This window comes from Seriola dumerili, unplaced genomic scaffold (assembly GCF_002260705.1).
Source record: "Seriola dumerili isolate Sdu_G_001 unplaced genomic scaffold, Sdu_1.0 BDQW01000056.1, whole genome shotgun sequence".
NCBI classification, from domain to species: domain Eukaryota; kingdom Metazoa; phylum Chordata; class Actinopteri; order Carangiformes; family Carangidae; genus Seriola; species Seriola dumerili.
Window position 1 is genome coordinate 737,131 of NW_019174311.1, and position 18,444 is coordinate 755,574.

General features: G+C 41.1%; 1 protein-coding gene across 3 annotated transcripts in view; it reads right to left on the bottom strand.

The window, feature by feature from the left end:
• Positions 1-2,379: 2,379 nt before the first annotated feature.
• Positions 2,380-18,444, bottom strand: part of gnas (GNAS complex locus) — a 39,455-nt gene continuing 23,390 nt past the window's right edge. For all 3 annotated transcript variants that reach the window (XM_022741506.1, XM_022741508.1, XM_022741509.1), the window contains 3 exons: positions 17,690-17,820; positions 16,896-16,963; positions 2,380-2,701 (listed from right to left, as the gene is read on the bottom strand). In XM_022741506.1, the coding sequence (XP_022597227.1) occupies positions 2,555-2,701; positions 16,896-16,963; positions 17,690-17,820 (346 nt within the window). In that variant the 3' untranslated portion in view covers positions 2,380-2,554. The remainder of the gene's footprint in view (positions 2,702-16,895; positions 16,964-17,689; positions 17,821-18,444) is intronic.

Genomic DNA, 18,444 nt, shown 5'->3' on the forward strand with positions numbered 1-18,444 from the left:
TGTGTCAGACCTGTCTCAGAGTGTGTTTAAAGTGTAATGACAGACCTGTTGCTGTCTGCACCAAAAAAACCTTTATTTCTTAAAGCGCCTGTTCAGAAAGTAGAGACCCATATTTGATGTACACATTAAATGAAGACTAGGCCACTGAAAAGAGAGCAACGCTAATACTGTACAGGCTGCCTCTTGCTGTGCAAGGCTAAGGAGGACCCCCCCCCCCCCTCATTTTTTTTTTCATTTTTGGCCAAAAGAATAAGATTTGTATAGAAACAAACAATGTTCTGCATCTGTCGTCTCCTTTTAAACCTTCATAATATCCTTTGCAGATGTAAACGTAAGAAAATAAAAGAAACCTGAACACAACTTCAGTTGAAAGGATTTAAGTTATAGCAATACGCACACTATCAAGTGTACAATTTGTCAATGTTCATTTGATTCTAATAAAATACTTTTTTTAAAACCCATATACATTTCATATATTTATCTTTTTGGGGTATATGGATCCAAAAATAGACATTTAAATCATAAAGAGAATGGGAGGATAGGGGAAGACAAATAAAACTACAAAAGCTTCGAATGGCTGTCCTCTGTCCCAGAGGGGAGGGAGGGGGAGAGAGAGAGAGAGAGAGAGAGAGAGAGAGAGAGAGAGGGATAAAGAAATACAGAGAAAAGGAAATGGCGAGGAAGGCAGGGAGTTAGGAGGGGATTGGCCAAGCTATACAGCGCAGTATGACACCCACTTTAGCTCATTACACACGTACAGTCGTGATCAAGGCACAGGGATCTTCTAAAAGTTATTTTTTCAATAAAGTTGTACAAAATAATACATTTTACAGTCTGTACAAGAATAATAGTTCAGCAGTAAAATAAAGATGGACATACAAAGGAGCGGGAGGTCAGGGAGGAAGGAGGACAGATGGAGGAATGACAGAGGGAGGAATGACAGGGAGGTGTGAGCAGGTTGTTTGACCAAAAGAACATTAGTGTCCTGTTTTGTTGTTTTTATCTTCTTGTTTTTTTATATTCCAGGATTATTATATTTTATTTTCTCTTAAAACAAAACAGCACTACCAGACACGTAAAAGTACAGATGGGAGGGTGGTGGAGGGGAGGAAGTGGGGGGTGGAAAGAGAGGGGGAGAAATGCGAAGATGGAGAAGTGAGTAGATTCTCAGAGGAGAAAGAGCAGGGGTGAAAAAAGGATAGAATGACAGAGACCGAAAGAGCATACAGATAAAGAAAAAGAGCGCACAGGGCACAATGGCACAAAAGTCTACACAGACAAAAACAGCTGTGGAGACAGTAAAACAGGGTCAATCATGACAAGATGAGAGCTCTTTTTAACTTATATGGTACTGTACTGTAGAAGGATGCTTTTTGCCCTCTGCTTGTTAAGTTCCAAAAAAGATGGCATATTTTTTGTTTCTTTTTTGTTTTAAACTCAATATATCCTCCTCACGTTTTGCTTCATTACCAACAAGGCAATGTAAGGTGGCAAAACAATTCTGTGAAGAAGTCGAGGGACCGCCCCCCCCCCCTATCAAACATGTCCAGACTCCATCAGAGAAATTCACACAGAGTCGGCTCTGTTCTGCTTTTATGACTGATCACAGCACAACCCTGGTCCATGTAGTCTGTGGCAACGTTGCTCCTCGGGGCTCGTCTGCACAGTCAGACACTCGGTCTGTTTAATCTCAAAGCACTGTGCTAGAAAAATCCACCAGCAGGTAGATGAGCCTGTCGATCATCAGCAGATCAGTACATTTCTGGATCCACTGCAGTTGTGCAGTCCAGTAAAAAGCAGATGTGATATGTTTCTGTGTGCAAGCAGACCCCGTGGTTAGATTTATGGATGTGTGTATGTGATAGGATCGATTGGTGTACATGGTTTGAGTCAAGTCCTGAGCACAGTGCTTGTGTTTTTTGTTAGATACAGTTTTCAGCTCTTGTGACATGTTTTTTTCCCTATTTGCAGTAATTCAACAGTTCCCACTTTCCACTTACACTGAAGTAGTAGCTCTCTCAGTTTTCATCCCAACCTGAACAAGAGGGAAATTTTACAATCTCAACTATAGCTCAAACCCTCCTCACTGCAGGAAATACAGTCCAGACTGGGACTGTCAGGGATTTGGAGAGGTGAAGGAAAGGGATGATACGTGATGTGGAGAGGTGAGGAGCTGGGAGTTTGGCTGAAGGTGGAGAAAAGACTTCATTAATGTGTTCGCCCCTCAAACCAGTCCATCAAAACAGCTCTGTCTACTGTAGGTGGGGAGTTTGAATCAGGGGAAATTCTGGGTTCAGGGTGTGTTTACTGTAAGTGTGTGTCTGTGTATGAATGAATGAATGAATGAATGAATGAATGAGAGAGAGAGAGAGAGTGTGTGTGTGTGTGTGTGTGTGTGTGTGTGTGTGTGTGTGTGTGTGTGTGTTTTGGCCCCCGTTCCTTCACAAGAGCTCTCACACTTCTGTGGAAGAGGGAAATTAAGCGACTCAGGGTTCAGGGTTTCTCATTGTCCAATCTGTTTCTGTGTTTTTGGCTGAACCCCTTTCCTTTCCCATCACAACAGCTCGTACTGCCGCAGGTGCATCCGCTGGATGATGTCTCGACAGTCATTGAAGACACGCCGGATGTTTTCTGTGTCAACGGCACAGGTGAAGTGTGGGTAACAGTAGTGCCTCCCGTCCCCGCTTGCTGTGCTGATCCTCTGTAAATGAAGAAAGCAAAATGTGAAAAACTGTTTCAAAATAAATATTACAAGCTAACACATTTTATAATTGGCTGCTGAGGTTTTTACTTTTTACTAAGGACTGATATAATGCAAATACATACAACACACAACTCATGCTATATTTAGCTTGAGATTCTAATCTTTTCTCAACAAATCTAATGAAAACACCAAAACCAACAATGTGTTAGTCCGTCTCTCAAAACTTTCTGAGTCACATGATTCCAGTGCTGGCCTCCCTTCACTGGCTCCCTTAGATTTCAGAATGATTTTAAAATTTTATTACTGACATTTAAGGTCTTAAATGGCTCTGCACCCAATTACATCTTCGACTTATTGACAAGGTATACGCCCAAACGAGAGGTGAAATCTGCAGATGGAGGCCTGCTGGTCCCCCAAGGTCAAGGCTTGTGGCTAAGGGTGAGCGGGCACTTGCTATTAGAGCTCAGACACTCTGGAGCCCCCTCACACATGAAATCAGACACTGTAACTCTAACTTCCTTTAAATCTGTTCTTAAAACACATTTCTTTGTCGCAGCCTTAGGTATGATACATGTTTTATTTATATTGTTTTATACCTTATTGCCTCTTTTTACTTACTGTCAGATCTTCTTACATAATGTTGATTTGAGAGGTTTTTATTATGTGCCTGCAATGCAATAGCATTGAAGGCATATATTATTATTCTGCATACTTATTAGTGTGAATGCTGCAGCACTATTGTTATTCAAATCTTTAGTATTGGTGTGAATGCTGAGGCTACTCCTTCATACTTTTTCATACAAAAACCATTCAACTATCAAAACGTTCAGCTTGTTCTGTAGATTATTGGATGTACAATTTTTTTCTATTAAACTATTAAACTTGTATTCAACGTTTTGATATCTTGTACAGTTTTTGAATTATCACAGTTTTAGTTTCATGCTTTTTCAGTAATTCCTGAGTTTATAATGGGTGTGTATGGCACAGAATGTTCAGGGCTAGAGTGGATTATATCATCGCTAGAGTGGGAGATGCTATAAAATTTGTCTGAAAAAAATCAGTGTAACTTGTCCTTATGGCCACATATTTCGATCTTGACACATCATTTCTTCCTCAAATTTCATAAATAAATAAAATAAAATAAATAAATAAATTTCTATTGTCTGCAATATAACTGACTCCACATTACATATATTCTAATTGGTGGATTACCTTTGGAGCTCATTCTGATTGGTGAATTAGGTTACCCAGTGTTTTCCAGGTGCTACCTTCTTCAGAGATAAAGAAAGGTAGGCAGCCAGACAGACAGACAGCATTGTCACCATGGCAACCTCTGAGTGCAGGGAGGGGATACACAGCTAGGTCAAATTACCTGATCAGAAACTTTTTTGTTTTGTTTTATCAACTACTTTTCTGACATTTCTATAAAAAAACTGCTACAGACTGCTCCAACACTAAATACAGACAATGATTTACACACCTCTCAACTGTTTTCACTGGAAATATGTTTCAGTCCAGTTGTAATCAGGAAGCATTCGGCAGTTGATTTCAGTTTGTCATTCTAACTGACACAGAAACACACATAAATACAGACAAGCAGAGAGGCGCGCAGACAGATAGAAAGACACACACACACAGAGACACAGACACAGGCACACAAACAGATACTCACTAGCACACAAGCATATACTCACACACACAAACACATATACACACACACACACACACACATACACACACACACACACACACATACACACACACACACACACACACACACACACACACAAAGCTGTTTACAAATTAGTAGTCATAGAGGGAGATACCAGTTCAGACTGGACGGAACAACAATTAATATAGCAGCACACATGTTGAATTTTATCTGCTCCACTAGTGTTATACTCCAGATCCTCCTTTTACTTTCCTTTGGTTGTTAACTACTCCTGCATACTTTGTGCTATATGAACTGTTCAACTATCAAAACGTTCAGCTTCTTGAAGACATTTTTTTACAGTGTAAGTGAATGGAGACGATGTTCAAATCCTTCAAAACTTCTACGTCTTTGAAACTCGAGTACTTGAGCATACTTTCAGCTACAGGCTTCATTCAAACGTTAAAGTATTCACAACACTTCCAGCTATTAAGCGATTAATCAGCTTATTGAAATCTTAAATTAAAGTTTCTAATGTTCAGGATGCAGTTCATCTTTCATCATCATTACTTCTTCACATTTTTAAGGCATTTTATTCCTACTTCCACCTATGGTGGTAAATAATTTGTCTTTCAAGTGTTTCAACATGTTTCGGTTATTAGTCCTTGGGCCAGAGCCCAAACTTTCACTTGTCGGTACCACTCAAGGTGACCAAACTTACTTATAATTTTTGAAACGATCTATGTCTGTAGATGATATTTTGGTATGATAACCCTTCCTGAGTGGCAGCTGTATCATAGTTATCAGCTCATGAAGTTACCCACCCCCTTCAGAAAATTACATTTTAGATGCTGGTGCATATCCTGGTTTAGACTCATGTACAGGACATCTGTCAATGTTTCACAATATTGTCTTTGGTATCATTTTAAAGGGGCCCTTTAAGCTTTCAGTCAAGCTAAGATGTGAATCTTTCTGACCAACATAGAGGTGACTGTAGCTCTTTAAACTATAAACAACACAAATTTTTGCATAATTTTCGTCTAAATGATATACTATCTTTTAGCCCTGTGCCATCTAGGAACAACAGAGACACAAAATACAAAAACTGGAATAATCACAGGACCATAAGGATTCAGGAAATGTATAATATGCCTATACTCTTTCATTGTCAAGGGTGATTGTGAGCCTTAAACTAGAAGGGCATCATTAACTAGACCAAGGTCAGTATAAGGCAGTGGTTCTCAAAGTTGGGGGCGCGCCCCCTATGGGGATGGTACAGTGAAAGCCTTTTAAATTGAAATTGAATTGAGTTAACAGCGAAAGAGAAAGATAGAGAGAGAGAGAGAGAGAGAGAGAGAGAGAGAGAGAGAGAGAGAGAGCGAGAGAAACTCAGACAGCGACAGAGAAAGCGAGAGAGAGAGAGAGAGAGAGTTAAACAGCGACAGAGAAACTCAGACAGCAACAGAGAAAGAGAGAGAGACAGTTAAACAGCGACAGAGAAACTCAGACCTCCTTTATCCAGATAACCTGTCCATGAGTGAACTCATCAAAGAAAACCAGTCCCTTAAAAGTGAGCTGCAGACCTTGAAAAGTGCCAGTGCCCAAGATGTCATAGCAAACGCAGCCATCAAACTGAGAGGGGACATCAAGAGTCAAGATGTTCCTCAAGCCTGGCCACCTGAAGTCAAACCAGAAGCAGAATGTCCTACCATTCCAGAGTCACTCAGTGTCTTCCTGTGCCATCTACTCACAGGCTCTAATGATCCTGATCATGCGATCCGAGTTCAGTGGCTCCTACAATCATTTGGCCATGACATCCTATATGCAGTGACATGTGGAAAGATCAAACCTTCCATGCACATCATTCTGCCATTCAGTGTCAAGTCTTTGACAGGGAATGTAGAGTTCATAAACATCCTCAACCGACTTGGTCATAGTGTGTCCTATTCACAGATGGAAGAGATCGACACTGCCTTGTGTCTTCAGAAACTCTCAGCATCAGGGAGTGACATTGCCTTACCAAATAACATCCATCCTGGTGTATTCACAACTTTAGCCTGGGACAATATTGATCGTCTTGAAGAAACCATCAGTGGAGAGGGAACATCTCACAGAGTCAATGGAATTGCTGTGCAAGCAAAGACAGTGGGCATGGGTTGGACAGGGACTGGGTTGACTGTTGCCAAAACAAAGCACAGAAGCATTGATTCACGCCCGCCAATGTTACCAACTTACAATGCTGGACAACGGGTGGGGCCACCACAAAGCAAAAGTTCAGATGCTGATACTGTAGCCAATACTCAGCTTGCCAGAGAGAAGAACCTTGTTTGAGTCCTAGCAAGAATGTCACAACAAGAAGACCAGTCAGTCAGCAACTGGACAGGCTTCAACATCCTGACTTGCAGTGATATGACAGTCATCCCTGACAATGTAGGCTATCTGCCTACCATCAATGCTCCAGCGACACAAATGTCTACTGTCAATGAGGTGCTTAACCAGTCAATAAGCATCATGAGGTGCTTAGGCCTGACAAAGATTGTCTGTGTCTTTGACCAAGCCCTGTATGCAAAGGCTGTTGAGATCACATGCAAACATGCACACAAGTTCCAGAACATCATCATCAGGCTTGGGGAATTTCACACCATCTGCACACTGCTAGCAATAATAGGAAAGTGTTTCAAAGATGCTGGACTTGGAGACCTGTGCATTCAGTCTGGCATAATCGCAGAAGGCTCCATTGCTGGTGTTATGGATGGCCGCAAGTACAACAGGGCAGTGCGACTACACAAGCTCTTGTATGAGGCTCTCATGCGACTGACATGGAATGGTTTCCTCTCCTGGTTGGAAACAACTCACATGAATGACATGGTTCACCTGGATGAAACACTGAAGGCAATTGACAGCCTTGGGGAAAATGTGTCACAAACCACTTTGAAGGAGGTCCTCGAGAAGAGCTCTTGTACACGTATCATGGAACTGTTTGAAGTCTACCGCAAGTTCCTCAGTGGCGGAAACGGCAGCCTCTCAAGCTTCTGGATGTCCTATTTGGACATGGTCGAAATCTTGCTGGGGCTCATCCGAGCATCCAGAGAGGAAGACTGGATGCTACACTTGGCAAGCATTCGAGCAATGATCCCATGGTGCTTTGCATATGACAGGATGAACTATGCACGCTACCTCCCCTACTACTACGCCCAGATGTCTCAGCTGTCCATCACACACCCAGATGTGTACACAGAATTCATGACAGGAGGCTTCTCTGTTCAACTGGGCTCCACCAATCCCTTTGGCCGGATCCCTGTTGACCAAGCTATAGAAGAAACAGTGAACAAAGACACCCAGACAGCTGGAGGGACAAAGGGATTCAGCTTGAAGTCAGGAGCTGTAGCCAAATATTACCTAACCGCTGAGTACAGAAGCATGTACCTCAGACAGCTGAGAGATCTGACAGGTCAAGGCACGTCCAGACTGTCCCATCCAGATCTACATGGTCCAAGGATCAAGAGAGATGAAGCAGATGTCCAGTCTCTCATTGGCCTTATGGAAAACAAGTGGTTCAATCCTATGTCTCCTGATGAGAACGATCTGGTTAGCCTGTCCACTGGCTCCATGGCCCCACCTGATGTGACCAGGGATCTCCTGAGAGCTCATGAGATAGGAGAAGAGGCCTACAAGGCATTCAAGCAAACAAGATTAGATGAGGACACACCATCTTTGAAATTCCATGACAAGATGACCAAGCAAAGTCTGAAGAGATTCTCCACAGTCAGCACAAAAAAAGCTAAATGAAAGAAAGGACAGGACGTGGTGCTGAAGGCAGACAGAAACCTGTTCAGCCACATGATCCTATTGGCTGAAAGCAGGAAGATAAATATGAAGGATGTCCTTGTTTACCCACTGGGCCCACTGCCATGGGCACTCACAAATGCTGATGGGTCCCTACGAAAAACGAACAAGGCTGCACTTGCCAGAGAGCTGGAAAAGAATGTGTCTCCTGCAGAACAGATCCCAACACCATCCACTTCCATCATTGATGGGATGAGCCTGGTCCAGAAAATGAATGGCAACAACAAAACCTTTGGACAGGTGGCAGAGTCACTCTTCACCCAGGTCTTCCACGAAGGGGCACAGAGTCAGAGGATTGATGTTGTGTTTGATGTTTACCGCCAAACTTTGATAAAAGATGCTGAACAACTGAACCGGGGTGCAGACACCACTGTCCAGTACAAGAACCTGGCAGGGGGACACCATGTACAGTAGTGGAGAACTTTTCTGTGCAGTCTTTCCAACAAGACCAGTCTCATCAAGTTTCTGGTGATAGAGTGGAAACTCCCACAATACAGAGATGGACTGCATGGCAAGGTGTTGTACGTTACCTGTGAGGAAACCTGCTACAGGTTGACAGATGATGGGTGTGAAGAAGTAGTAGAGCTGCACTCCACACATGAAGAAGCTGACACATGCCTGCTCCTGCATGCATCAGATGCCGCAAACACGGGCTCAAAAGCAGTCATCGTCACAGCTGAGGACACAGATGTCATGGTTCTTTGTCTTGCCTTTCAGAAGGACATCACCTGTCCCATCTACCTGAAGTGTGGGACACAGAACCGCACACGATTTGTGGACATCAGCAAACTGGCAAGCTCAATTGGAAACAGCCTCTGTGATAGCCTAATTGGCTTACACGCCTTCACTGGCTGTGACACTGTCAGTGCATTCGCTGGCCGGGGGAAGCTGAATGCCCTGAAGATGGTGAAGAAGGACACTTCCTACCAAGAAACCTTCAGTGGACTTGGGCAGTCATGGGATGTGAGTGAGGAGCTGTTCCAGAGAATGGAGGAGTTTACATGCCACATGTATGCTGCTAACAGCAGCACTTGTGAGGTGAACCAACTGCGCTACCAGCTCTTCTGTGCCAAAAGGGGAAAGGTCGAGTCCAGTCAGCTGCCACAATTTAGAGACTGTCTCTTCCTGCATGTTGAACGAGCCAATTATCAGGCAGCCATTTGGAAGAGCAGTCTGCAGGCTAACCCTGTGGTGCCAAGTCCTACAGAGCATGGATGGAAAGAAGATGAGGACAAGCTGGCCATTTACTGGATGCGCTCCCCACCTGCCCCAGATGTAGTCTTGGAACTGCTAACATGCAAATGTGTGCGTTCATGCAAAATGCCAAGCTGCACGTGCTTATCAAATGGACTGGCATGCACAGACATGTGCAAGTTACAGACTTGCAGCAACCAAAAACTGCAGGATGATCCAGAATCCGACTTCGAACTCAGTGGGTCAGATGACGAGAGAGACGAGCAGTTTGATTGACATAATGTGATGATTCTGTACTTGGTTACCCTACACACAGAACTTGATAGCCTAACTATAATCAGATCTTGACATATTCCCATTAATAACAATGTTCATTTTGTTTACAATATTGTGATGTTTATAATGTTGTTTATAAAACTCAGTTGGTTCCTTATCTCATTGTGGTGTCCTTTATGTCCTGTATTTGCATGATAAAGACCAGTGGCTGTCTAGTTATAGGAGCCTAATGATGCCCTTCTAGTTTAAGGCTCACAATCACCCCTGACAATGAAAGAGTATAGGCATATTATACATTTCCTGAATCCATATGGTCCTGTGAGTATTCCAGTTTTTGTATTTTGTGTCTCTGTTATTCCTAGATGGCACGGGGCTAAAAGATAGTATATCATTTAGGCGAAAATTGTGCAAAAATGTGTGTTGTGTATAGTTTAAAGAGCTACAGTGACCTCTATGTTGGTCAGAAAGATTCACATCTTAGCCTGACTGAAAGCTTAAAAGGTCCCCATTAAAATGATACCAAAGACAATATTGTGAAACATTGACAGATGTCCTGTACATGAGTCTAAACCAGGATATGCAGCGTCTAAAATGTAATTTTCTGAAGGGGGTGGGTAACTTCATGAGCTGATAACTATGATACAGCTGCCACTCAGGAAGGGTTATCATACCAAAATATCATCTACAGACATAGATCGTTTCAAAAATCATAATTAAGTTTGGTCACCTTGAGTGGTACCGATATCTGGTCTGGCCCATGGACTATATAAGCTTTTGCAGCTAATGGACTTCAGCTCCTCAAGTTTAACATTTTGGCATCTACTTTTTTAAAGCACTGTACTTCTGTTAATATGAATTGCTTTTTCAACAATTTCAGCATTGTGTCAGAAATCTCCTTCAGGTGTGACATTAAAAGTTTTGCTCATACATTTCTTTCTTAGGTTTTTTCAGCTATTTTAGGCCACTTAGCTTTCAACTTTGATGTTTATGTTTTTCACATTTTGTATATTTTGTACAGTTTTGTGCTGTTTGTTACACTTTCCAACAACAACTTAGGCTTTTTCAACCATTTCATACCATTCAACCTAGAGCTTACAATTTCTGCTTCTAATCTTCAGCCATTGCATGAGCTACTTTAGCGTTGCTTCAGCAGTTGCTTTAGCTTTTTCAGCATTGCTTCAGCAATTTAATTCAGCTCTCAGCACTTTCAGCAGGAAATGCATTTTCTAGTTCGTCTTATTCATCTTCCATATCGACATTTCGGCACGTAACTAGTCCCGCAGCTTTGAGAAAACCCAGACAATATATCAATGCGTGCACCTCGATCGGGAATAGTGTGCTATGGCCTTTCTAAGCAATTCAAGTAACCATGGGGATGTAAATGGCCATGAAAGGCGAAAAACTTCCCATAGAGAATAAATGGGGAAACATCTTCAAAACGACCAACTTTGGAGCTCTACTGCTGTGTCATACTTCAACGTAGAAAAATGAATGAAACATTATATGGGTCACAAGACTTGAGACTCTTTTGGGTTAAATCAGTATTTTGAAAACTATTAGGGTTTACAAAAAAATCACAGTTTACGTTTTGTGTAATTTTTAGACCGTTTCAGACTTTATAATGGGCGTGTATTGCATGGAATGTTCAGAGCTAGAGTGGATGACATCACCGCTAGAGTGGGAGAAGCTCTAGAACAAAAAAATTCTAGAACTAGAAACTTCTGTTTAACTCATCTTCACGGCCACATATTTCAATCTTCACGCATCACGGCTTCCTTGATAGTAGACAAATTCGTGCTGCTTTGTAGAAAGTGTCTACCTAGCACAGAGACTTACAGAATTTGAACATGAGCCTCAAAGCAATGGGATTACCCTCCACCTCTCTCATTGAGTGTCATGCTTTGCTATGGCAGACACCTTTTGTTAGTTTTGTTTGGACTTTTTGCACTTCCTGTTTTATTTTGTAATTGGTTTCCTTGTGTGTCAGTGTTTTTGCTTCTTGTCTTGGTCCTGTGTCTGTGTGGTGATTGTCTGCCCCGCCCTAATGTGTTTCACCTGTGTTCAGTCACCCTTGCCTCCCTTGTCTATATAGTCTTTGTGCTCCCCTTTGTCTGGGTCGGTTTGTCACTGTCGTCCTTATTGTCTCTGGGTTTGTCCTTAGCCTGTTCATGTCTGTTGATTTCTGGATCTTCCTCAAGTTGTTCAAGTCTGGTTTGTCTTCAGTCCGTTCATGTTACCTGTTGTCATCCCCTGTGCTTCCCTGTGCGTGTGTTAGCTTAATAAACCTGTCTGCACCGTCTCCCATGTGTTGGCTGCATTCGGGTCCAGCCCTTACCCCTCAAACCCTGACAAACCCTGACAGCTGTGACATTGACTAAAATACAAATTCAGGAGCTGATTTCCCGAGAAATGCATAAGTGACATTTTTCTGGGAACTGGCTACTGTGTCCACATTTTTGGCTCCAGAAACACCAAAGCCAGTAAAGCAGTGCACGAAGATTTTCAAAATCACACCCAGATCTGAGTTAGCTGTCTTTTACAACTAGACACAGGTGTTCGAACTAGCTTGTTAAGAGACTCTTTGATCTCTGTGATGTTTACAAACACAGCCACACGCACGCACACACGCAGAAAGCTGTTTGCACACATATTAGTGCTCATACAGAAAGATTACAATTCAGACTGGACAGTACAACAGTGGTTGATTTCATTGCTGATCTCACCTGGGAACTGATATATATGATAACCTAAAGACGTTCTTTAATTTCCTCATTTTATCATATATCATTATTGTCGCCCTATAACATGTTTTACCCCTCTCTCCCCATTTTCAAATGTAACACAGTAACACCTTAACTCAAACATTTTAACTGACTTACTTTGTTCTTTTATCTGAGAACATTTTTCACAGTGATTTACCTTTACTGATGTCTTTTCATTAATACTAGTGATGCCGTTCACATGCTGATGTGCTGACTTCGGTGCGGTGTCCCATCTCCAGTCAGTTTCTGTTAGTGTTAGATTTTATTGCTACTCTTTCTGAACAGTTAATGTTGCTGTTTTCTTCATCACAGTGTCTAATTACCTGCTGTACATTCAAACTTACACTAGTTCTGCTCCAGCACTTAGAGCTCTCTGCTCCTTTTAGCGACTTTCACTTACTCAGCAGTTGTTTACAGGCTGTTCAGATTTGCTAGTTTCTTTAGCTTAGAAGTTAGCACTAGCTTCTCTCTCTCTCTCACTCGCTTGCTCGGTGTGGTGTTGTTGTAACTTCACTGTAGAGGATTGTTATATTTACTACATCTTCATCGATGTCTGCTGTCTTTTGGCACAGCTCCACTCGCTAACCTGAATAAAATTTACTATAATTAATAATGATAATTATTAATGTCATTAGCTGTCATTACTATTTTTATCAGTAGGAGCATTACAGTTCTCATTGCATTACTATTGCTGTTACTGCCATTACTATCACTATTATTAATATTGCTATCATTGCACATTCTTGTTCTTTTCCTCTGCGCTCTCTTGCTCTTTCTCACTCTATCCCTCCAACCCTGAGTCCGGTTCTGCTCGAGGTTTCTGCTTCTTAAAAGGAAGTCTTTCCTTGCCACTAGGGGTGGGCAATATGACGATATTAGATCGTGAAGGATTACAACGTGAAGACGATCTTTCAAACTGCAGAGATTGTGGGATCGTCTAGGGCACATTCTATAAATTGCAGTTCTATGCTGATGCACCGACGCACCAGACGTATTGACGTCATCAACCTGACCGACCAATCATAGCGAATTACGGGCAGTGACGCGCTTTCCTACCCGCCTCCTTGTTTGTGTGTGTAGCGGTAGCACATGGAGAGCGATGGCTGAAAGCCAAACGGAGTTGGTCGTTAAAAAAAATTCCACCTCCATTATATGGAATTGGTTTGGATTTTCCGCAACTGATCAAGCGCAAGCAAATGTAATCTGCAAAGTTTGCACAGAAACTGTTCGCACGTCGGGTGGTAACACGACGAACCTGTTTAATCACCTGAAGAAGAAGCACTAAAGCACTAGCACTAGCAACTGTTGCACTAAAAGAGATAACCACAGTCACTTTACTTTGTATTTTTGCGTTTCAATAAACTATTTAGTGTTTTGATAAATAAATCCTGTTTAAATGACTGTCAGTAATGTCTTTGATTGATATTTTACTTTCTGTTACTTTTGCAAGAGTGCACTTTATAAGACTGTTATTGTTGTTTACCTTAAACTTTACGTTGTTTGCACATGCAGGCAAAACTGCGACTATTTGAAATAAAATCTGTTAAGAAAGGTTCTTTGGTCTAAATTGTCTGTTTTTCTTTTTCCAATTTAAGATCGTGATAAAATCGAAATCGTGATTTTATTTTTAAAAAATCGTGATATGATATTTTTGCCATATCGCCCACCCCTACCTTAAACTTTACGTTGTTTGCACATGCAGGCAAAACTGCGACTATTTGAAATAAAATCTGTTAAGAAAGGTTCTTTGGTCTAAATTGTCTGTTTTTCTTTTTCCAATTTAAGATCGTGATAAAATCGAAATCGTGATTTTATTTTTAAAAAATCGTGATATGATATTTTTGCCATATCGCCCACCCCTACTTGCCACTGTCGCCTAGTGCATGCTCTTGGTGGGAATTGTTGAGTCTCTATAAATAATATTATAAAGAGAAGGTCTAGACCTGCTCTATCTGGAAAGTGCCTTGAGATAACTTATGTTGTGAATTGGCGCTATACAAATAAAAACTGACTTGACTTGACTAACCGAAGCTAACTGCGATCTCTAACTGCCATCCCTGAAAATTTTAGTCAAAAAAAGTGCTCTTTTAAAGGTCTTTTAAATACCACAATTTCCAGCCTTGATTGACAATTTTTATATAAAAAATGTAGAGAATTTTTTTGTCCTGCATCACCCAGTTTTGGTATCATTCTGACATATAATAAGCTAAATAAGATAGGATAAATAATAATACGATAAATCAACAAGGTGTATTTGCGTGTACTTGTGTGTGCATATTGATGTGTGGTTCTTTGCGCGTGTGTACATGTCTTTCTACAATTGTGAGGACAATTTTGGTTAAAAACCATTATTATGAGGTCATTTTGACCGGTCTTCACAGACGCACACAAACACCATCTTACTTTTTTGATATTCACCTTCAAAATAAGAGTCTCAACCAGGTAAAAGAACTTACTGTAGGTTCTGTTGGGCAGCTCTACTGCTGCTCTAAGCTGTTGGGATTGAAATCAGCCATTTCTTGTAAAAAAAAAAAATGATTACAAATATATTTGAGGGGCACTTAAGGTCAACTTGTACCCAAGCGACAAGACTTTTGTCAGGGACTGTAGTGTGCTATGACTTTTCTTAGTGATTCAAGAAACCATGGCGACATAAATGGCGATAAAAGGCAAAAAAAATCCCATAGAGAATGAATGGGGAGACATCTTCAAAACGACCAAACCCAGCCCTCTCTGGCACTCATTGTTCTGATAGGAGTACTGTTAGCACCGAGACAAAATCTCACTCAGCTGTGTCAGCTCTGTGCCTCTCTCTTCCAGCTAGACACAGGTGTTTGAAACAGCTCATTAAGAGACTCTTTGATCTCTATGATGTTTACAAACACAGCCACACCCACCCACACACACACGCACACACACAACTAACACAGTATCCGGGGAGAAATGGACAAAGCTGATTTTTATTGGCTAAATAGACTCATTAACTCTTACCGTTATTACTCTCAAGTATGAGAGCATTTATGAGGCAAATCAGCACTGTGTATGTGTTCATGTCTTTCTATGATTGTGAGGACAATTTTGTTAAGAACCCATTTTTGTACACATACTGTATGTACACACATATATTGACAGACACACAAACTATCTCCATCTTTGGATATTCATCTTATAAAAAAATCATAATTTTTGCATCAAAATTTTCAAAGCACTGTACTTCAATTAATATGAGCTGGATTTTCAACCATTTTAGCATTGTGATGAGGGGATCTTTTCAACAGGACTTGTAGTTTTCCCTCCGATATCCCATTTTCGAACACAAGTTTCATCTGAAAAGCTGTGTTATCTGGGGCTCCCCGGTGGCTCACCTGGTAGAGCGCGTACCACATAGGCTTGTCCTAACCGCAGCAGCCATGGGTCCAAGTCTGACCCATGGCCGTTTGCTGCATGTCATACCCTGACTTTCCTGTCTATCTCTCACTCTCCTATTAGAATAAAGAAATTTCTGAAAAATAACTTCTTAAAAAAATAAAAGCTGTTGTCTGCCTAAGGAGACAGAGGGGATTGTGTGAGCGTGTTTCCCTCCTCCCCCTGGTGGCCACAGTTGCCAGTGGCAACAGTGTCTCAGGAGGTGCTGCTCAGCAGGTGTTACTGGCAAAGCTTATTCTGATTGGCTAATTAGACTCATTAATTCTTAGCCTTTTAATGATGAGAGCAACTCTAAGGTAAATCAACACTGTATTTTCATGTACTTGTGTGTGCGTATTGATGTGTGGTTCTTTGCGTGTGTGTACATGTCTTTCCATAACTATGAGGACAATTTTGCTTAAAACACACACACATATACACTGAAAGACACACAAACACCATCACCACCATATGGATATTAACTGTATAAATGTCTCAACCTGGTAACACAAACTTTTTGGAGGCTCTGTGGTAGACAGCTCTACTGCTACACAAAACAATACACACACACACACACACACACACACACACACACTGACAGACACACACAAGTGCGGTTGCTGCCCAAACTTTTACACAACTGACTGTGATTGACTAATTAGACTGATTAACTCAGGGCATTTTTTACTGTTGTCCATGTTGTTCTGTTCTAGCAGGAGAAATCAAGGTAGCTTTATTATAGATCAACTTCTGTTAGAGCATGTACATGTGTGTATACATGTCTTGCTATGGTTGTGGGGACAAATTTATGTTCGAAAACATCATTGTGAGGCCATTTTGGCCAAAGATCTTTTTGAGGGATACCTGCAGTGACTGAGGTCAGAGTTCAGATAATGCTCTACATGAATGAAACTCAAAGTAAAGTCCTCTGTAGAGATTGAAACGTGTGTGATGGATATGCACCAAGCAGCAAGCACATTCAAAATTTCTTCAGGAATTTTATAGTTATTATTATCATTGTTATTATTTAAGAACAAAAGCATGCCTATGCACTTACCAGGAATTCATCTCTTATGAAGTACTTTGCCCTTGTAACACGTGGATCTTCTCCAGGCTCTGGTGTTGCTGAAAGAAGAGAGAGACATTAATGAGACCAAATTTTTTATGAAATCAATCTGTCAAGAGGTGACTGATCAAACATGAATGGATCATTCATGAAAAATGGCTTTTTCAAAATTAGTTACTCAGTACATATTATGATGAGTAATTATGTAACAATTTGAAAAACGAACCTCACCGGTGTGTATCAAGGATGACCTCTTGTGGTCAATGACACTAAAAGCACTGTCCCCCAGAGAACAAGTTTTTTGGACGAATAGCCGGACAAGAATTGTGCACAGCTGTTTTAATAATAGCCTCATAGTGGATAAAAACATGACACTAAAAGTAGATATATCAATGTTTTTCTTGATGTATCTCTTTGAAAGCATGGGGATGTTTCTGCAGGTTCAGGTTTACAGTTATAAGCACAGGATTTCTTTTAAAATGGGACATATTTAACACAAGTGATGGAAAACTGGGACATTTTTCAGAGACCACTCACCAGTTGGGACAGTTTGAGGCAGTTTGGGGTGTCTGGTCACCCTACTTTAATAACAATGATTAGATTATTTCCTGAAATAAATGAGCTGTTTCTTAAAGGCGATATTCTCAAGTGGAAAAAGGGCAGCTGTATTGGTACAGCTACTAACATGGACAGTATTGCTGAGAATTGAAGGTGAACTTCACATGCTCCTGTCTAAAAGAATGGCCATATGAGGTCAAACATGTCTGTGGATGTAGACAGCTCACCGTCATCAGGTGTAGTGTAGCGAGCAAATTCAGGAAAGTATTCCTCGATTTTGGACTTCCCTGCCAGCACCTTCTCTGCTAGCAGGTCCTGTTTATTTAGGAACAAGATAACAGAAATGGTCCGCAGCCACCTGCAGAGAACAAAACACTGAATTTAAATCACGGACTGAGACAAACTGTGTCTGAGTGTGAAGAGAGATATGAGACAGAGTTAGTCAAAATAATTATAAACAAAAATAAAGTGAGGGAGAAATCTATAAGAGAAACTGCTTTTATATTTATTTTAAGATAATTTCTAGAGAATAAAGACTGTCTTAAGGTGTGCAAAATATTGTTCTGTGTCCTGCAGAAACCTAAACAGTTCAGAACGTTTCCACTGGACCATGGCATATAATGGGTGATATACAGTACATTCTGATTTAGTTCAAGGACAAAAGTATTCAACTAAATGACCACCATGTCTGCTGCGGTGGGAGGTACACTGCCAAAGATCTTGGTCATTTTCTGCCATTCTGCAACTTTTATTTGCTGGAACCTCTAAATAAAAGTACATGATCCATCTTTGATTGGTCTTACACTGTGTTTGTTGCTAGGGAACCGCTGCACCTGGTTATTCAATCATTCATGAGAAAAAGCAAGCTGATTCATAAAAGGTTTACCAGCCTTGACACTTAGCTTGGTCAATAACCATCATCTGTCTGTAGTTACAAAAATTTGTCTGATTTAGTATCTACAAATAGAGATCCTTAACGTTT